Below are 22,312 nucleotides of genomic sequence, written 5' to 3' on the forward strand. Positions count from 1 at the left end.
CCACTGGTCTAGGCCATCAAAAAAGTGCAGCATATACTGAGAGAAAGCAGCAAGAAAACAAGTAGACACTGAAAAGTGGATCAAGATAGAAACCCTTTCTAAAGGTATACCTCCATCCCCACCATGGGAATGCCCATGGCCTCCATGTTGGAACACAAAGATGCCCACCAGATTGACCAGCAGCCCCGCAACTGATACAGGTAGCAGACGCTCATGATGAACATCCGGTGGCTCCAAAGCCCTCTGTCAGAGGCCAAAGGAAAGAGCGGTATGTCATAACATTGAAATTAATCATAATTTCAGGTCTTCATGCAACATTTGATATTTAGTCGTCATGTATTAAACACCAAGTCTAGTACAATATTTTAATTTGCATCATATTATGTAATGGGTAGTTTCGTCCTTGAAATCTGACTGGTAAACAGCAGTGACTTATCAATTACATTATGGGCAATACCACCATGTTTGATAACATATTACTTTGCATTTGCCACCTTTGGTAATGGGGGTCGTTGTTAGTTACTACGGATTAGCTAGATGACATAAAAAATACCATAGCTAACGAGCTGTGCCTTCGCTTGTGCTCCATAAATGTTACAAACTGCAAAATGAATTAATCTCAACATAAATGTAACAAGCTAGATAGTATCACATCAAGCACAGCTTGTTTAGCAGAGTGTGACTGTTGGCTAGATATTCAATAAAAAGCTCAATTTTAACTGTAACACCAATAAATAAGACAATATGATGAATTACAAACAACCCGAAAGGCACAAAGGGCAGCTGAGTGCACTGAAACAGCACAACCATGGGTTACTATAGATGTACCACACCCTCGTGATTGACTACTTCAGTACAGAAAGCAACCAAGTATTTATCTTACCTCTACTCCCTCTGAGAAAATGAAAAAGGCTGTGAAAATGAGGAAAAGGCCATTCACAAACCCAGCCAACACCTCTGCTCTCACGTACCTGAAAGAAAAGACACATGAGCTGGACAATATAAACATTCTGAGTTACAGTAAGTATAAATATATTTTTTATAATACAATGTTAAACCCTGGTGCCAACAATGGTTATACTACTGAACTGGATAAAATCTTTGCTTAAACGAAAAAACTTTATATAAACGTTATAAATAAAATAAAAATATACATATACATACATATATATACACACACATATATTTGATCCCCTGCTTACTTTGTACGTTTGCCCACTGACAAAGAAATTATCAGTTTAATTTTAATGGTCGGTTTGTTTGAACAGTGAGAGACAGAATATCAACAACAAAAATCCAGAAAAGCGCATGTCAGAATTGCTATGAATTGATTTCAGAATCAGAATTGTGTTTAATCGCCAAGTAAGTGGTCACAAACAAGGAATTTACTTTGGTGGGCAGGTGCATACAGTGAACATTTAAACATAATGAACAAAAATAAAATGTAGAAAATGTACAACAAAATAAAATAAAATAAACTACTGGCAGAGCTATACAATATAATATCGAATAAAAATACTGAATATGTTAAAGTGGCCGCCAGCTCTCCACTGGTGTCCCACAGGGCTCCGTCCTTGGACCCCTCCTCTTTTCTCTGTACACCATTTAGTCATTTAGCATTTTTTTTTTAGCACACCACCTCACTTGGACCAATCGTCACCTCCCATGGCTTCTCCTACCACTGCTACGCTGACAACACGCAGCTGTACCTGTCGTTCCCCCCGACCGATCCGGGGATCTCAGCTAGGATTGAGGCCTGCCTCACAGACATCTCCGCCTGGATGACCGAGCACCACCTCCAGCTGAACCTCGCCAAAACAGAACTTCTCATCATCCCGGCTAAACCCTCCATCTCCCACTATCTCTCAATCACCCTGGGATCTGCGACGGTGACCCCTTCATCCTCTGCCAGGAACCTTGGGGTTAACATGGACGACGAGCTCTCCCTCACGGCCCACATTGCTGCGGTCTCCCGGTCGTGTAGATTCACCCTCTACAACATCCGGAAGATCAGGAGATACCTGTCTGAGCACTCCACCCAGCTGCTAGTCCAAGCACTTGTCCTCTCCAAGCTGGACTATTGCAACTCGCTGCTCGCTGGTCTCCCAGCATGTGCAACCCGCCCTCTTCAGAGGATTCAGAACGCAGCGGCCCGCCTGGTCTACAATCTACCCAGACGCTCCCATGTTACCCCGCTCCTCGTCTCTCTCCACTGGCTACCTATCATGGCCCGTATCAGATTCAAGACCCTGCTATTGACCTTCCGAGCAGTGAACGGGACTGCACCCATCTACATCAAGTCTCTCCTGCAGCCTTACACCCCCACCCGTCACCTACGGTCTTCTTCAGACAACCGCCTGGTGGTCCCACCGCTCAAGACCGCCCGGTCCCAACACAAGCTCTTCTCCTGTCTGGCCCCCCAGTGGTGGAATCAACTCCCCACCTCCAGACATACTGTCTCTCCACCTTCAAGAAAAGGCTCAAGACGCACTTGTTCCGGGAGTACAACGGTACTTAGGAATGGTTCGCTTGACCCGATGTTAGTTTCCTCAAGGATCACAATGACTCTTGCTTAGAGACTTGTTGCTCTTGTGGTTAGTGGTAACTGATTTAGATTTTTGTTCTCGCTGTGATATATTGTTTTTATTAGGGAGGGAGTCAGGTGGCTGAGCGGTTAGGGAGTCGGACTAGTAATCCGAAGGTCGCCAGTTCGATTCCCGGTCATGCCAACTGACGTTGTGTCCTTGGGCAAGGCACTTCACCCTACTTGCCTCGGGGGAATGTCCCTGTACTTACTGTAAGTCGCTCTGGATAAGAGCGTCTGCTAAATGACTAAATGTAAATGTAAATTACTGTTGCTTGCTTTTTTCCACAGGTACACTTGCACTTATAGCGGTTCATGTTGTTTAATTGTAACTTGTTTAACTACATGCTCTTATGGTTCTTCCCTTTGGCACTTACTTTGGTTGTTCACAATGTGTGCTTCATGTTTTGGCTACTCGCGATGTTTTTTGGCTATCTTGTTGTTATGATCAGTGACCTATGCACTTTGTAAAGCTCTCTCTTGGAAGTCGCTTTGGATAAAAGCGTCTGCTAAATGAATAAATGTAAATGTAAAGTGACAGAGTATGAGGTAAAGTGAGTGTCAGTGTCAGGTTTTGGTCCTGATGGACCACAGCCTTCTGCTGGAGGGGAGTGGTTGAAACAGAGTGTGTCCAGGGTGGGAGGAATTGACCACAATCTTCCTCGCTCGCCTCAGGGTCATCGAGGTGTGCAGGTCCTCGAGGGTAGGCAGATTGCAGCCGATCACCTTCTCAGCAGTGCGGATGATACACTGCAGTCTGCTCTTGTCCTTGGCAGTGGCAGCAGCGTACTAGATGGTGATGGAAGAGGTGAGGATGGACTCAATGATGGCTGTGTAGAAGTGCACCATCATTGTCCTTGGCAGGTTGTATTTCTTCAGCTGCCGCAGGAAGTACATCCTCTGTTGTGCTTTCTTGGTGAGGGAGCTGATGTTCAGTTCCCACTTGAGGTCCTGGGAGAGGATAGTACCCAGGAAGCGGAAGGACTCCACAGTGTTGACTGGGGAGTCGCACAGGGTGATGCGGGTGAGTGGGACTGTATTCTTTCTAAAGTCCACAGCCATCTCCACTGTCTTAAGAGCATTGAGCTCTAGGTTGTTCTGGCTACACCAGGTCACCAGGTTGTCAGCTTCCCACCTGTAGTCCGACTCATCTCCACCAGAGATGAGCCCAATGAGGGTGGTGTTGTCCGCAAACTTCAGGAGTTTGAAGGACGGATGACTGGAGGTGCAGCTGTTGGTGTACAGGGAGAAGTGCAGAGGAGATAGGACGCAGCCCTGAGGAGATCCAGTGCTGATGGACCAGGAGTCAGAGACTTGTGTTCCAGCTTAACGCACTGCTTCCTGTCAGACAGGAAGTCTGTGATCCACCTGCAGGTGGAGTCGGGCACGTTCAGCTGGGAGAGGTTGTCCTGAAGCAGGGCGGGGATGATGGTGTTGAAGGCAGAGCTGAAGTCCACAAACAGGATCCTGGCGTAGGATGCTGGGGAGTCCATGCTGTAGGGTGAAGTGGAGGGCCATGTTAACTGTCGTCCACAGACCTGTTAGCTCTGTAGGCAAACTGCAGGAGGTCCAGGAGAGGGTCCGTGATGGCTTTGAGGTGTGCCAGCACCAGGCGCTAGAAAGACTTAATTCCCACAGAGGTCAGGGCGACGGGTCTGTAGTCATTAAGTCCTGTTGGCCGTGGCTTTTTGGGCATGGGGATGATGGGTTCTGCCTCTTGAACAGTCTGTTGACTTCTCTCTCCTGAATGGAGAGAGTCATCACGGTGGTGAGGGGGGGGGTGGGGGGAGAGAGTCCACTTGGGTGGGGAGGGGTAGTTCAGGACAGTCCAACTGTCTTTCAAATCTGCAATAGAACTCGTTCAGGTTCAGTCGTTAGTGGTGTGGGTGGCTCTGGGCTTGTAATTGGTGACCTGCCTGAGCACTCTCCAGACAGAAGCAGAGTTGAGTTGCTAGTAGAGAACTGCTGTTGTAGTCTCTCCGAGTACAGTCGTTTAGCCTCTCACCGCTTTGCTAAACCTTTACTTCGACTCCTTGAATCTGTCTCTATCCCCACTCCGAAATGCTTACTCCTTCTCTGACCTCAACCTTCTGAGCTTTGCAGAGAACCAGGGCTTGTTGTTGTTGAAGTTCACCCTGGTGCGTGTTGGAATACAGCAGTCCTCACAGAAGCTGATGTACGATGTCACAGTCTCTGAGTTCATCCAAACTATTGGAAGCAGTCGTGAACATATCCCAGTCAGTACAGTCCAAGCACGCCCGCAGAGCCTCGATAGCCTCACTGGTCAACTGTTTTGATGTCCTCGCAACAGGTTTACAGAGCTTCAATTTCTGCCTGTATGCAGGAATCAGGTGGACCATGGCATGGTCAGTGTCCCAGTGCTGCTCGAGGGACGGCGTGGTAGGCATTACTGACCGTAGTGTTGCAGTGATGCAGTGTTCCCTTCTCTGGTGGGGCATTTGATGAATTGTCTGTTTTTGGGGAGTTTGTGGCTAAGATTATCCTTGTTAAAGTCGCCGAGTACGATAACTGAGTTGATGCCAAAGAGCTCGATTTTGGTCTCATCTGACCACAACACTTTCACCCAGTTCTCCTCTGAATCATTCAGATGTTCATTGGCAAACTTCAGAAGGGCCAGTACATGTGCTTTCTTGAGCAGGGGGAAGTTGCGGGCGCTGCAGGATTTCAGTCCTTCACGGCGTAGTGTGTTACCAATTGTTTTATTGGTGACCATGATCCCAGCTGCCTTGAGGGCTGATTCCTCACAGTTCTCATGATCATTGCAACTCCACAAGGTGAGATCTTGCATGGAGCCCCAGACCGAAGGAGATTGACAGTTCTTTTATGTTTCTTCCATTTGCAAATAATCGCTTCAGCTGTTGTCACCTTCCCAAGCTGCTTGGCGGTGGTCTCCAGGACCTTAATGTGTTTCTTCTTGAGCCACTCCTTTGTTGCCTTGGCCATGTGTTTTGGGTCATTGTTATGCTGGAATACCCACCCACAACCCAATTTCAATGCCCTGGCTGAGGGAAGGAGGTTCTCACCCAAGATTTGACGGTACATGGCCCCATCCATCATCCCTTTGATGCGGTGAAGTTGTCCTGTCCCCTTAGCAGTAAAACACCCCCAAAGCATAAGATTTCCACCTCCGTGTTTGACGATGGGGATGGTCTTCTATAGGCAGCATTCCTCCTCCTCCAAACACGGCGAGTTGATGCCAAAGAGCTCGATTTTGTTCTCAACTGACCACAACACATTTACCCAGTTCTCCTCCGAATCATTCAGATGTTCATTGGCAAACTTCAGACGGGCCTGTACCCCAGAATCAGAATGGGATTTATTCGCCATGAAAGTTTGCACAGACAAGGAATTTGCTTTGGCAGGAAGGTGCATACAATAAACATACCTACAATTTAAATATGTGGACTATCTATACTAAGGGTACATAAACTAGCAGTACTAAGTGGGATTAGAATAGAATTAAATATACAATAAAATAAAATATAAGTTGCCGTAAATGTGCTTTCTTGAGCAAGAGGACCTTGTGGGAGCTGCAGGATTTCAGTCCTTCACAGCGTAGTGTGTTACCAATTGTTTTGTTGGTGACCATGGTCCCAGCTGCCTTGAGATCATTGACAAAATCCCCCCGTGTAGTTCTGGGCTGATTCCTCACCATTCTCATGATCATTGCAACTCCATGAGGTGAGATCTTGCATGGAGCCCCAGACCGAGGGAGATTGACAGTTCTTTTGAGTTTCTTCCATTTGCGAATAACAGCCCCAACTGTTGTCACCTTCTCACCAAGTTGCTTGGCGATGGACTTGTTGCCCATTCCAGCCTTGTGTAGGTCTACAATCTTGTCCCTGACATCCTTGGACAGCTCTTTGGTCTTGGCCATGGTGGAGAGTTTGGAATCTGATTACTTCTGTGGACAAGTGCCTTTTATACAGGTAATGACCTGAGATTAGGAGCACACTCTTAAAGGGAGTGCTCCTAATCTCAGTTTGTTTCCTGTATAAAAGACACCTGGGAGCCAGAAATCTTTCTGATTGAGAAGGGGTCAAATACTTATTTCACTCAGTAAAATGCAAATCAATTTATAACTATTTTGACATGCGTTTTTCTGGATTTTGTTGTTGTTATTCTGTCTCTCACTGTTCAAATAAACCTACCATTAAAATTATACTTATACAAACACCATAGTCAATAGGCAATGGACTAAAACTAAATATATTTACCCATATGAGAAGGAGTCATTGGACCTCCACCTGGATATGACTGAAGCTGCAAGTCCCGCTAAGAGTGCTGTGCAGTCAAAGAACATGTGAAAGGAATCTGATATCAAACCTAAACTGAGAGCCAAACAAGAAAGAAAGGAAGAAAAGAACAAATTAGACAATGAAAACAGAAGTTAACATCCACCTGCTTTCAAGTGCAATTGCTGTCACTAGACAAAAATCTGACAGGTTTACAGGCACAAAATTGGAACATAGCCAGGAAGAAAATAGAATAGCAGTACAAGGAAATTACAAATTAAAGTTTTATTTAAAACTATGAAATTCAAATTGAGATATACATAGTCACCAAAAATAATGGACAATTAATTTCCAGGAAAATCATTTTAAAAGAACAGGACAGTCCTTGAAAAAAAGAGAACAATCCTAACCCTAACCCGGGAAAACCGGGACAGGTGGCAACCTACCTTGGACACACCCAAACCAAGAAATTACCAATTAACAGTATTACCTGCATCAACCCTCCCCCTTTCTCTGGATTATAAACACTAGCGACAAACGGTCGCCTACACTTCTCTCCATGGATTAATTTGGCTAGTGTCTGTACACTAGCCAAGCTGAACACTGCTCAAGAATTTCTAGACACAGGAAGTACCTCACTGCTGGATTAACCCTTGTGCTGCCTTCGGGTCACATGACCCAAAGGTTCACAACAAACCATTGTTGTGTTTACCCAATTTTACCCAATACAAAAACAAATAAAAAGCATTTTCTTTTAACCTTCGCAATATGGGGGGTCTGAGACAGCCCGACGGTTAAAAGAAAATGTTTTGTATGCGTTTTGTATGCGGTAAAGTTGTCGAAATACTATGGTGGGTCACAATGACTGATGGGTCAGAATGACCCGAAGATAACACAAGGGTTAAAAGAAATATTTGACTAAATAACTTTCGATCTCACGACACAAACATGTTTAACTATGGACCCGCTTCAACACACCGACAAAGTAAATGTGAATTTCTCACTTGTGACAAATTGGCATGAATTTACACTGTGTGCTTGATTAGACTACATGTGAACTGACTCATTAGTTCACCACGAGATTCCAGTTATTCAGACAAGGCCTGATTCTCTCCCCGCTCTTTTTTTTCCCCATTGTTTGTCCCCGTTGTTCAAATGCTAAGGCTATCCAAATCTTACTAAACCAATAGCAATCTCCATTACTGTTCATTATATTTCCATTTATTTCAATAAATCATTGTGTATAACTGTAACTTGCGTAATGTTATCAGCGTGAGAAATGGTTGAAATGCGTCTCACAGTAAATGCGTGAGACTTGAGAGCCCTGATCACCAACCACCTAAGTGACAGACACCAAGACCACGGCGAGTACAAAAAACGTCTGGTTAGTGAATAAGCTAGCTGGCTAGCCAGCTGGTAGGATGGTGAAATATGTAGCCTGTCGGCCTGACAGGCTACATATTTCACATTTTACACACAGTATCATAAAGAGCATGACAAGCAAGCATATTAGTAAATCCGAGTTCCAAAACAACAAATATGTTAAGCTACAGTTATTTGGGGGTGTCATTCTGGTTAGCTAAATAGCATAGTAGGGCTACATGTCAAGGTGGCTCAGACAGAACAGCCAATTAAAAAAGACACTCCCATCATAAATTTCGCAAACATAGCATTGCCTATAGTTAACATAATGCCCCTGGCAAAAAACAATTTGGGGGGTTGCTGGAGTAACGTTTAAGTGGCAATGGCCTGTTGGTAGAATCAGTGAGTGCGTTTAGATGCACACCAATATGCCGATCATAACCCGATAATGGCAATAATGAAATTATTAAACCGATCATGTGAACATCTTTATCTGATTTCCAAAGTCGGGTTAAGGTCTTAATCGGTGTATTCATAACCCGATAGACACCTGGATTTTTGCCCAATTTTTCGATTCTTTGATGCATGTGAACACCTTACTCGGCTTTCTTGCGGTTTTTGGAAACTGCGCATGTCTGCCACTTATTTTGAAGTCACAGCACGTATGATTTAACTATTTAGCATACCTAAATAAACAACCACATACATTTTTTTCCTCCTTTCAAGGAACAACAAGTTACAAATACAGTAAACAGACTAGGGCTGCAACGATTAGTCAACATTATCGACAACGTCAACAATAAAAAATTGTCGACAAATATTTCTGTTGTCGACAAATCGTTTGATCTCATAGGACCTATTTTAAGTGCCTGCAATAACGTGATTTGACCAGTGCGGTGCTGTAGCGCTAAACTAATGCAGCCCTCCCGTATGCTATCCAATAGAAGAAAACAGAGCTAAAATCTCAGCGTGCAAACGGAGCAGAACAAGTCGCTCCACTAAAAATACTGTCATCTGTAATGCATGCAAGGCAGAACTTGCTTTCCATGGGAGCACAACGTGCATGCTGGAACATTTAAAAAGGAAACATCTCGGCACGAGAGGAGATGGTGAGAACGGTGAGAAGTGAGTGTGCTCCAGCTGGAACTAAGCAAGATGGCCAGTTAGTGACACCAGCTGATAAAAACGCATTACGCAGTACTTCAAGCATACTAACACACCGTAGCAACATGTCCACAGACAGCAGTTATACATGCATTACAGACATAAAGCTAGGAATGTAAACAAATCTCTTAAATTAGGCAGCAGCATTAAGAGCTTCATTTGTAAGAGAACAGGGTTATGTTCAAGGAAAAACTGAGTAATTGGACAAAAAGAGATTGGCCTGTTCAGTTGGTTCAAAGTGCAATACAAATATTTTTGTTCAAAAGCTAAAGTGATTTCCTGGTTTTATTTATTAGTTGGAATAAGTATAAATCAATGTTTTAACAAATTGCAAAGCTGAATAATCATTCAAAGCCTACTGATTAATCAGTGAAAAAATTGATGATTAGTCAACTAATCGTTCTAATAATCGTTAGATTAGTCGATTATCAAAATAATCATTTGTTGCAGCCCTAAAACAGACATCTGCATTTTGTGATTGGTAGAGCTAGAGCTAGCGTAGGCCTACTTAGCGTAGATGCCTGAATCATAAGATGACGACGTCTTCCACTTTCCGTTACTAAAAAGTAACATGAACGCTGTTGTTATTTGATTCTGCATCAAATAGACCAGTGTTTTTCAAAGTCTGAAAATATGTTTTATCATTATTTTGTCATAGGTTTTTGTAAATGACTTCACAACCATTTTCTACTATTGCTTTGTTTCCTGTTTTTTTCCCGTTTATATGGTATTTACTTTTATTTTGAAATGATTGCGCAACAAGCTGCTGCTAGGTGCTGTGATCGGACGTACCATGCAGAAGAAGAAGTTTGGAAGGATAGCACACTCACGTGTAGTTCACAGAATATTTAAGTTGAATAAATACGGAGATAAGATGAAGATAATTAATTAGCAATACAAAATATAAGGATATTTAGCAACTGGTTGATGAGGGAACAAGGTTTGTTTGATTAATATGTCTAAGTTTAAGTTGTTCATATTTCATGTTTGTAATTTGCTATGCGCCAATGGTGATTGCTAATGCTACAGTACTGATAATCGTCAGTAATGATGTCGTGTTTGTTGCTAGCGAGGTAATTGAAGCACATCATGTAAGAGTCACTAATGTTAATGTATTTGTATCTGCAGCTCTTACGGTGTGTTCGCAAACCAAGGTTTGAATAAAAGGAATTGTGAACGTTTAAGAGATTGACAGTCCATCTCCACAGCCACATGGGGCGTTATACTATACTGAGCACTATGTGTAGGTCAAGCCAGAGCCTACGTCAGACAAAATAACCGCTGTACGTTGAGAATGTGTTGATCTGAGTAGCATGTGCCACTGCCGCTATAGTCGTTAGAAGTATTTTTTTTGCCATTTATTTCCAACTTTTCATTTTACTTTAGTTTCACATGGCTAGTTAAAACATCAACATGGATCGTTTTGTTGTCAGAAAAAGAGGTCTTGAATCAGAACCACTTATTGCTAGCACTGCTGCTAGGCAAGCTCCCGCCAGCGAGACTAGCCATCCCGATTGTATTGTACCCGCTGATGCCAAACACCTTGAGAAAAACTCCTGTGAGTGTCAAGAGATGAACCAGCTGAAAAGAAAAGAAAATTAGTGATGAGAGGATACAAGGACTATTTTTTTGAAATATGGGTTTGTTAATTGCTCCAATGCCAACCAGGATGCAAGGCCTGTGTGTGTGTGTTATGTGGGGAGAAACTTGCAAACGAGAGTCTGAGGCCATCCAAATTAAAAAGACATTTAGATACTCGTCACAGCGAGCTGGCAGGAAAGCCACTTGACTTCTTTCAAAGGAAAGCAGAAGAAATGAAGTCTTCTGCTAAGGTTCTTCATAAAAACCTAACATTGAATGAGAAAGCACAGTTAGCCTCTTTTATGGTTTCGTACCGTGTAGCCAAAGAGAAAATGCCCCACACTGTTGCGGAGAAATTAATCCTGCCTTCAGCTATAGACATGGTAAGCGCAATGATAGACAAAAAGACAGCTAATAAATTAAAATCGACCCCCCTCATTGACAACACTGTTTCTAGAAGAATTACTGATGTTTCAGACAACCTTGAAGAGCAACTTATATCTAGATTCAAATCAGCGGGCGATTTCTCCATCCAATTGGATGAAAGTACAGATGTTTCAGACAGTGCAACGTTGCTTGTTTATGTGAGATACGCCTGGGGAAATGAGTTTTTGGAAGACATGTTGTGTTGCTTGACTTTCCCTACTACTACCACAGGTGAACAAATATTTGCTCAACTGAATGACTATGTAGTTAGCAAGTGCGGGCTTGACTGGACTAATTGTAAGGGAATAACGAGTGATGGAGCCACTAACATGATGGGGAAAAACAGCAGAGTTGTGAAACGAATCCAGGAGGCAGCTGGGCAAGAAATCTGGAATCACTGCTTCATCCACAGAGAGGCATTAGCAGCAAAAGGAATGCCTCCAGAACTTGACAGTATATTAAAAGAAGTGGTGAAAGTTGTAAACTTGATTAAAAGTAGCGCACTCAACAACCGGCTTTTTGATGCAATGTGTTCGGACATGGGAGCGGAACACACACACACTGTTCTATACAGATGTACGCTGGCTGTCTAAAAGGTAGAGTGCTGTGAGTGTATGAACTCAGGAATGAAATACACACGCTTTCCTCCTTGAGAAGCGATCTCCTCTTGCTGATTTGTTTACTGATGAGTGGATTTTTACCCCATCATACCTTGCAGATATATTTTCCTCACTAAATGAACTGAATTTGAAATTGCAAGGACAGCATGATGATGTTTTCAGAAACTGGGAACAGGTGCTTGCTTTCCAAAAGTCGCTGAAGTTGTGGCATGCGCGACTCAGCAGGCCCCAACCCAGCTACTACATGTTTCCAACTATGTTACAGCACATAGAAGAAAATGGGTTGAGTGACACCAGTATCAAGCGGATGACTGGCCTTATTCAACTACATCTGACAGCGCTTAAAGACAACTTTAATCGCTACTTTCCAGAAGAGAGGTTTGATGGTACTTTGAGGGACAAGAAATTGATCAAAAACCCCTTTGATTTTGAAAGCCCACTGTCACTCCTTGAGCTGACAACTCCATCTGAGGAGACTGAGCTACTACAGCTGACCAGTGACAGTACATTGAAAACACGACACAAAGTCATGAAGTTATCGTCATTCTGGCTGAGCATCGCATCTGAATATCCAGTGCTAAGTAAAGCAAGCATTTTGCTGCTTTTGCCTTTCACCACCACATACAAATGTGAAGTTGGATTTTCCAGTCTGACAAAAATAAAGACAAAGCACAGAAATAGACTGAACTCTGCAGCTGATATGCCCGTTGCACTCTCATCCTGCACACCTGACTGGACTGTAATATTGAGGAAAACGAAGCAGGCGCACTTACTTGGCGATTAAACACGATTCTGATTCGAGTTTAGACTGAGGTTGCTAATTATTTTGGTGAGAGTAGTTTCAGTACGGAGATATTTTCTGAAACCTGACAGACACTTCCAAGATGTTATTTTCTTCAAGAAATGAATTTAATTGGACTAATACAATTTTTTCCAATACTTATACTTAGTATACTGTTATCCAATTTGGGTTTCTTTAATAGGCTTTAGAAATTATGCCTAAACCGTCAAATGGAACGTTCACAAGCAACGCAATCAGGACCGAGACAAACATTTTGACATCGAAATTGCCCTATGCTGTGCAATAATTTTTTTTAGGGGTGGGAAAATTATAAATAAATACTAGTACCGTCAGTTAAATGCATTAACGGCGTTAACACAAACCCATTTTAACAGCATCAATTTTTTTATCGCGAGATCAACTTTCTTTTTGGCCTAGCAAACTTTGTCGTTTTTTTCACATGCTGTTGCCGTTTCACATGATGTTGATGTTAGAGAAACTACAACACCACACCGGATCTAACTAGACCGGAAACAAAACAACAGGCACACCGCACACACTTGTTTGGGCTTGCGAGCCGGCTAAAGAGTAGTAGGCTAATGATACGTTTTGAGTGGATGGTGAGCGCGAGACGCCGAAATGGATGCCAATAAGATTCTAAATGGAAAGTTGACTTTTAAAAAGTTGCCAAATGGTTCCATTGACAAGACCAAAGTGACCTGTGTGTTTTGTCGTTCTGAACTGAGCTATCATCGCAGCACGTCCAGTCTGAAATACCACTTGATGGCCGAGCACACATCTGATGCGAATTCTCCGCCCCCTCGTTCAAAGCCAGGCGATTGCAATGTTGTTTTCAATTTAAAAAAAACTTTTGCACTAAGCAATCCGATCCACTTTTCCATGTTGATAAGAGCATTAAAATGAGAAAAAAAAATTATGGGACAAAAAGAAATCAAAGGACATTTAGAATAGATACAAATTTGTGATTAATCGCAAGTTAACTATGACATTAATGCGATTAAATATTTTAATTGTTTGACAGCACAAATAAATACATACTTTTAACAAATATATGACAGAGAATATAGGTTCTACCCTTGCCAAAGACAAGCACACCCAATAAGATGATGTTGTGGGAAATCGATTATTGGGCAGGGTGGCCTAAAATGGCTGAGGAGAACCTACGCAGTAAGATTTGAATGTTGAACAGGCTCAAACCAGAACAGGGGAGAAGTCAAGTGGGGAGCTGGTTTGGCAGTCGAAGGATGGGAAAGAGTGTGTGTTTTGAGTAGGAATTAGCTGTTATTGTGCACATAACTGTTGAGCTCATCAACAGTATGAACCTGTCCTAAAAAGGAAAGGGTTTTGATTGTTTACAGCTGGTGTGGTCAAAGAGTAGATGAACCTGCTCTTAAGGGGGCTGAGGTGATGTATCAAAAGTGATAGGGTTTACCGACTCTAGGCCAACTTAGAAGAGGGGAGCGGGAAAACACTCTGGGAAGACATGGGGACTTACTTAGTGATCTTCGATTGCTCCGACATAAGAACAGGGAGGCTAGCGGAATTCTGCAGATTTTCAGTCTGAATAACCGCAGAAAATTTGAAAAATCTGCGTATTACGTTTGGTCCTGCCTATGGGTTTCAGTGTCTCTTCTGCTTGATTGGGAGCTATTAAAGATCGTCTCCTGGTTTGACAATCAACGCAATCAAGAATCAGGATTTTTTATAAAAAAATGTTCAAATTTTGAGAATTGATCAGATATCGTTTTTATCGGGGTAAACACATGGTTGCCGTTTGTTACCAGCGTAGTGAAGTTGGGTGTTAGGTGATAAGCTATAGCCCACAAATAACATGTTAGTTTATCCAAATACATCATATAATATGGTGAATTTTATCATCCTGCAGCCGAATACACAAGCGTCTCACTGAAACATTCGACCAGCTGCCAAAACGATCGCTGCAGAGTGCGAGCCAATCGCGGAGCTTCGCAGCCTGTGTGTCCCAGGCGTAACTGTGTCCATTTCAGTCCTATATTTGCCATTATAGCCTCTACACAGAACAGTAGGGGCACAGCACGTGCCCCTACTGTTCTGTGAAGATTAATGGAAATTGCTGTATTGATGTCGTCCATGACAGCAAGGATGGATTAGTAAGGTTAACATAATTGAATACAACCAGGGTTTTCGCTGCATAGAGAAAATGTTGGCACGCGCCAAAGCCGTTTTCCCGAGCGCCAATGACAAAGCCCGAGCGCCAAACTCAAAAAAAAGTCTGTGATACAAAAAAAACAAGCTGTGTTCATCACGCGTGCAATGCATGTCAGCGAATATGTTCTCAATAGTATGTTTCAAGTAGGCTACAGCCAAACCCTCGTTCTGTTTTGATCAATAGTAATTGAGTTGATAAGTGTGTCTTCTTGTCTGATCAATACGCAACTGTGAGGTGCGCGAATGGACAGAGTGGCCACTAAACTGACGTTCCGCTGCGAGGGCCAGCCCGACGTGCACGAATACACCTGTACAAATGCAAATGAAATTTCCACTCAAAATGCTGACAAAAGTTTGATTTACGATTTCAAATGCAGCCTCCATTGGTATTTTTAACCTGGAATGATAATATATAGTGCAGTGTTTCCTCTATGGCTAAATTTCTGCCGCCACGGTATCAGAAATCAGGCTGTACAAAATTTTAGGCCGTCTATCAGCAGTGATTGTTAAGAGTGCATGTCGGTGAATTGCACGGACACGCGCTTCACACCGCAGTTGAGATTGCGTGTGTGCGTCCTTGAGAACTGTAAGTCGTATAACTTATGTTGTCAGTTCATTTAAGCCTGTTATTGTACAAGTCTACAGTTCTTGCAAATTTAAATCAAGTTAACTGGTGATTTTCGTTGTTTGTATTCTTCCCCTGCTAGCTAAATTGCACATGTCTGTTGATTCGATAGCAATTGCTGCCCTTGCTCAGGTTTGTATGTTAGGTGCATTATTATGCTGAAGTAGTTTTAATTAATAAAAAGTGGGTTTATTGTTAATATTTGCAACAGAATGCTTAGACTATCAAGATCAAATGAAGCAGGCAGTGCACATGCTTCAGAGTGGCCTACCTTAATCGATAGGCTAGGCTACTGACCATTTACAATAAGTTATTACGTCAATTATTAATTGGCAGCATTTATGCCATTTAGAACATACTTTATGAGTGTAAGGTGTCTTTAAGTAGCCTAACTTCATTGCTTTAGGGGAAATAGGACGAAAATATGTGCAATATTACATTAGCTATTAGACTATTACATTAACCTGTTCCGAAATATAGGTTTAGTTTCGGCGGGGGGAGGGGGGGGGGGAGAGATGCAAAAAACCTGGGAATAAATACATTGATTAGAAAAAAGAAAAAAATATATATATATTTGTCTTTTTTTTTTTTCTTTTTTTTTTGCACAGAAGACCCATTTTGACCCAGGAAAAACCCTGACAACGCGTTGAAAACGATGTGCCAATAGTGTGTCAAATGCCGCCTACCAACTTTTTATTGACACATCTCATTAACATATTGAGATGAAGAAATACATAAATGAATGAATGAATAAATGCAGAAATATATATGAATATAAAAATATTAATGTTACAGTGAACCAATTATCTATAATCTGTTTAAAATGTCCTCACTCAATGTATTCTTTACATTAATTAGGATTAAATTGATGTATGTATTCATTTTATTTATGTATTTGGACATTTATTTATTTATTCATTTCTAAATATGGCAGGTTTGGTCCTCCATAGCTTTGCAGCTTTGCTCCCAATAACGTACTTTTTAAGTTCATACCATCTGTTAGTGATTTTTTTTCTTTCTCCAGAATGCCAAGAAATTAGCTTTCAAATGCAATTATTTGCTATGTCGACTCCGTGGATATGGCCTTGCGTACACAAATTAGGCCTACATTGAGTAAAGACTATGCCTATCCTGTGCAACCAACTGAGCATCGTCATCAAAGATAAGTTACACGTGGCACATTTTCATATTGGCTGTGTGTTTTAAGGTTCTCACCCTTTAAATGAACTTACCTGTTACTCCATATGCCGAACAATAATTCCACGAAAGCAAATGACAGATTCAGACACAGAAAGAAAAAGAGATTTCGTGACGTTTTATCCGAGAGGATGGATCTGAAAGATAACAAGAGGATTTGCATTAACTTGATGTGTTGTTTGATGTTAAAGAGCGTCGCTAAAAAATTGCAAACTAGCACAGTACAGCAAAGCGTTTGCTTACGATCACTTGACCTGTTCTGGAAAATATCTTGGTGTGTGGTTTAGACCATTATGTTTCTCGGACTAGGTAGACCCCGGAACTAGCTAGTAGTTAGTGCCAACAAGCATTAAAGGCACGCGTTACGGTACTGTTCCAAATGTCATTGTAATGTACGTTCTGGACGCGTTACGCTTCACATGAACTGGCAGACTTGCAAACGTTGCAGTCATAAGTCATACTGACAAAATACAATTCGGGTTAGGTCACTAAAATAGTTTTGCATGTCCACTTAAAGTACCTTATCAACTAGCAAACCAGCTGTTGCATCGGATCTCGGCTAGTTGTAGCCAAGTACTGAATCAAGAAAAGCGTGTATATATTAGCATTATGCTGGCTATCAAATAATCAAGATAAAGCTTGGTCAAAACATTTAGCCAACGTTACCTAAACCATCCAGAAATCTTTGCAAGGAGATTGAATTTATCAGGTTTGTACTCGTCGTCTTTAATAGATAAGGGTAACATTTTGATTAGTCTGTTGACTCGCTACTGCAACTTCTTCTCCTTCCGTTATTTTTAAGGGCAGTTGGCAACCAAAGAAATGTGTGTTACTGCAACCTACTGGGCTGGAGTGAAAACTAAAGCTGTATTAAAGGGACAGTTTACCCCAAAATATGTAGTACCTAGCCTATGGAGAGAGAGAGATGTCTCAAAATTATTCGTAAATACAAGTACCATGATTCACAAATGTTCCACGATTTACGAATGTGTTTTGCGATCCACAAAATCAAAACTCTTAATTGTGACTTGTAAATTTGCATTTACATAAATGTGCTTATGATTTGTACAAATATATGTCTATTCGTAAATATATTCTTTGTAATTTCCTAAAATACTTTAGATTTTGTGTGTGCATTTCTCATGGTCTGTCACTATGGAGGATTATAGGGGGCAAAACTAAATAAATAATTAATTAAATAATTGAATGGTTAAATACTTGAATAAATAATTATATAATACAAAGCTTAAATAAATGACTAATTATATAATTTAATGCCTAATTGACATACAAAATGTATAAATTACAAATTAAAATCTATAAATGTTACATGTATTTGTGTTTATATATAGATTTACATTTTCATGTGTTCACATTTATTTATTTATACTTTCATTTATCCACGGTGTAACTTGTTGCAGCAAAATAAATTTGTCGTCCCCCCTCAAAAGTCAGGGGGCGGGTTAAAGCCTCTGATTGGTGAATGAACAGTATTACACAACAGGCAGGCTCAACCAATCGATCAAGCTCTCTTTGATCCAGAGGGATCCTCTATCTCACTCTGCAGCCTCAATAGGGATGTGCGATACTGCAAAATGTGGTATCGATCCGATACCAAGTAAATACAGGGCCAGTATTGCCAATACCGATACCGATACTTTTTACTTAGAAAAGCAGTTTATCTACTTTTGTGTCGGGGAAAGCAAAGCCTCAAGAACAAAATAACTGATCAGAGCTAGTATTATTAATAGTGGAATCAAAACTGACATCAGTAGATTCTGCAACATAACCATGAGCACATTTACCTGTATCACACTTAGTGAACTTTCCAAAACTGTCAGCGAATCTAACTCCACAACCTCAGATATTGATCCTATACCCACAACATTCTTTAAGCGAGTGTTTGATAGTGTCTCAGGTCCGGTGCTAGAGATTATAAACACATCCCTTAGAACTGGCGTCTTCCCAGATGCCTTCAAAACAGCTGTTGTAAAGCCCCTATTAAAGAAACTCAAATTGGATAACAGTCTACTTGCAAATTACAGACCAATATCAAACCTTCCATTTATTAGTAAAGTACTGGAAAAGATAGTTTTAGTCCAATTAAATTATTTTCTTGAAGAAAATAACATCCTGTAAGTCTCGCAGTCAGATTTCAGGAAATATCACAGTACTGAAACTGCTCTCACCAAAATAATTAGCGACCTCAGACTAAACTCTGATGCAAATAAAGTCTCTATCCTTATCCTGTTAGATCTCAGTGCAGCATTTGATACCATTGATCATGACATCCTAATCAATATACTGGAAAATCTTATTGGGTTCATGGATAGTGTATTGAACTGGATGAAATCATATATTACAGGAAGGAAGTTTTATGTTAGTTTAGGAGACCATAGGTCCAAAAAACATGAGAACTGCTACGGGGTTGCTCAAGTAAGCTGCTTAGGTCCATTACTTTTTTCTCTTTATATGTTACCACTCGGCAACATAATCAGAGAACATAACATAGATTTCCATAGCTATGCGGATGACACACAACTATATATATCCACTAAACCCAATGATGCAACGGCCATCAATTTCATTACCAACTGCCTGTTGGCAATAAACAAATGGATGAATGATAACTTTATTAAATTAAATGAAGACAAAACCGAAGTCCTATTATGTGGCCCCAAATCCAAAAGAGAGATGCTTACTAAGAATCTAGGAGGCTTAACCCCCTGTTTTAAACCAGAGGTGACGAGTCTCGATATAATCCTGGACTCAGATTTGAATTTACATTTAGTCATTTAGCAGACGCTCTTATCCAGAGCGAATTTCAACTCTCACATTAATAAAGTGACCAAAACAGCTTTCTTTCACCTGAGGAATATAGCAAAGGTACGACCATTCATAAACCAAAATGATGCAGAGAAGTTAATTCATGCTTTTATATCCAGCCGGCTGGACTACTGTAACACACTTTTCACTGGTCTTCCCAAGAAAACCACTGAAAGACTACAGCTCATTCAAAATTCTGCAGCTAGATTATTAACCAAAACTAAAAGGAGAGAACACATTAGTCATGTCCTAGCTACTTTACACTGGCTCCCTGTTACCTTCAGAATCTTTTCCTCACATACAAAGCTCTACACGGACAAGGACCTAGCTACATTGCTATCTCCCTTATAAACTACACACCAGCTAGAACACTGCGATCATCAAATGCAGGCCTATTAGAGGTCACCAGAAGCATTCATAAGAAGATTGGTGATTCGGCCTTTGTCAATTACACCCCAAAACTATGGAACAAATTACCCATAAATATTAGGGAAGCAAACACCCTAGACATTTTTAAAAGACAGCTTAACCCTTGTGTTATCTTCGGGTCATTCTGACCCATCAGTCATTGTGACCCACCGTCGTATTGCGACAACTTTACCACATACAAAAACAAAGTGAAGCATTTTCTTTTAACCGTTGGGCTGTCTCAGACCCCCCACATTGCAAAGGTTAAAAGAAAATAATTTTATTTGTTTTTGTATTGGGTAAAATTGGGTAAACACAACGATGGTTCGTTATGAACCTTTGGGTCATGTGACCCGAAGGCAGCACGAGGGTTAAAACCTACCTTTTTACCAAAGCATTGAAGTAATTTTGTCTCAGAAGGGTTTTACTACTTTTATTAGTTATTATTATTGTTTTTATAGATTTGCTATTTTAATTATTACTTTTATCTTTGTATTATTGTTTTTATAGATTTTATGTAAAGCACCTTGAGCTACAATTCTTGTATGAAATGTGCTATATAAATAAAGTCTTACTTACTTACTTACTTACATAATTTATGAAGTGAATGCATCATCAATATGAAAATTTGAATGAAAATTTGAATTTGTATGATCATTGACTGATTTTGTGATTTTTACTTTAATTAATTGTTCATGATTATGATCATAATAAAACACAGGACAAAGAGTTTTGTCAAAATTACTGTTAGTATAGTGTGCTGCTGAGTCGTGTTACTGCACGTGCACGCCGTTGTTGGACCGAATTCTCACTCCCCCGCAGAATCCCACTCCCCTACGCGTAAACGTGCACTGCCTTCCTAGCGTATTTGTAGTTTGACGAACCGAGGCGATTTTTACAAGCCTAGGTTCCCTCGTCTTACGGTGCGTTGACACTGCAGCGACGCGATGCGAGCGATAACATGTTTTCCATTCATTTTCAATGGAGCCAGGCGAATCGCTTGCGTGGTGCATTGTGGGTAGCGACGCGACGCGATCGAGTTGAGATTTTCTCAACTTTATGCAAATGAGGAGCGATTTTTGCTAGCGATGGCCAATGGCAGTGTTTTCTTGTTTCTCGTAACGTAGCAACCATGGTAAACATTTCTAGCTTTCAGTTTTTAAGATGGAGGAGAAACTAATCGCCTGTGTGGCTGCATATCCAGTCCTGTAAGATACGTCTCTGTATTTGTACAAAGACATTAATAAAAAGAATGAGGCCAGGCGCAGGTTTGCCGACGTTGTCGGTGCTCCTGGTGTTTTTTTTGTACTTTGTACTCTCGAACAAAGTTACGTTCCAGGGAGTTCCAGCCGGGCTACTACTATAAACCCGGCTGGAACTCCCTGGTTGTATCGACAGATTAACAGAGACTTTGAGTACTATAATAAAACGTTTTTACACATGTCAACGTGTATGTCTATTAAACAGTTTTGTATTTTGTATACAAGTTGTATTTTGATCGATGTTGCGAGTACGTAAACCCAAGTCTGCACACTTGGCCATGACAACTACAACAGTGACTTTAGAGAACTACAATTCTACATTAATCTGTTTGATACGCCCCCGCGCGTGGTGAACTGTGGGAAGGCGAGCGATGGCAAGTGATTCGCGTCGCTGCAGTGTAAACGCACTGTTACGCCTGGGACACACTGGCTGCGAAGCGCCTGGACGCGCCGCGCAGCGCCACGATCGGCTACGATCGGCTACGACTGAGCAAAAGCTGTTCACACCAAACGCGCATTTCTCCGCGCCGGTCATCAAGCCTTTCAGCTACTCTGAGTTTTCCTTTACGCTGACATGGTACATAAACATGGCATTGATCAATCCGTTTATTTTCGTTTTCATCAGGGTAACCACATGTAAAGGACGTTCGTTACCAACATTGTGTAATTATAAAGTCTACAACTTCACAAATGTTCACCATAGTCTACAATTAATGGAGTAAAATCTTAATAACATGTTTTTTTATTGAGTAGCACGACATACAAATCGTATAGGCTCTCAAGTGCAGCACAACATAACTTATATTTTGTAGGGATGGGACATCTGGCACTGATGCATCGATGCTTGTGTCGCAAAACCAATACGCACAGTTTCGAAAAAGTGGTTTGGAGCTTGTGTCAAATTACGATGTCACGTGACTGATGACGTTCAATGCTTCAGACGTCACGAACTGGTTCAAAGTTGTGGCGCACTTCTAAACAACAACAAACAAGTAACAAATCCTGGGGCCTG

The 22,312-nt window shown here is 41.4% G+C and overlaps 1 protein-coding gene across 2 annotated transcripts in view; it reads right to left on the reverse strand.

Annotated features, from left to right (window-relative positions):
• The window catches only part of slc30a7 (solute carrier family 30 member 7), a 45,985-nt gene extending 28,391 nt beyond the window's left edge, over nucleotides 1–17,594 (reverse strand). The window contains exons 1-5 of one of the 2 annotated variants that reach the window (XM_067230566.1): nucleotides 17,471–17,594; nucleotides 16,840–16,941; nucleotides 6,823–6,936; nucleotides 884–971; nucleotides 111–243 (exon numbers count right to left, since the gene is read on the reverse strand). In XM_067230566.1, coding sequence (XP_067086667.1) covers nucleotides 111–243; nucleotides 884–971; nucleotides 6,823–6,936; nucleotides 16,840–16,941; nucleotides 17,471–17,550 — 517 coding nt within the window. In that variant the 5' untranslated portion in view covers nucleotides 17,551–17,594. Of the gene's footprint in view, nucleotides 1–110; nucleotides 244–883; nucleotides 972–6,822; nucleotides 6,937–16,839; nucleotides 16,942–17,047; nucleotides 17,173–17,470 lie in introns of those variants that run through there. The other variant, XM_067230567.1, reaches the window with a different exon arrangement.
• Between the last annotated feature and the right edge of the window lie 4,718 nt (nucleotides 17,595–22,312).

Source organism: Osmerus mordax, chromosome 27, assembly GCF_038355195.1.
Source record: "Osmerus mordax isolate fOsmMor3 chromosome 27, fOsmMor3.pri, whole genome shotgun sequence".
Lineage (NCBI taxonomy): Eukaryota > Metazoa > Chordata > Actinopteri > Osmeriformes > Osmeridae > Osmerus > Osmerus mordax.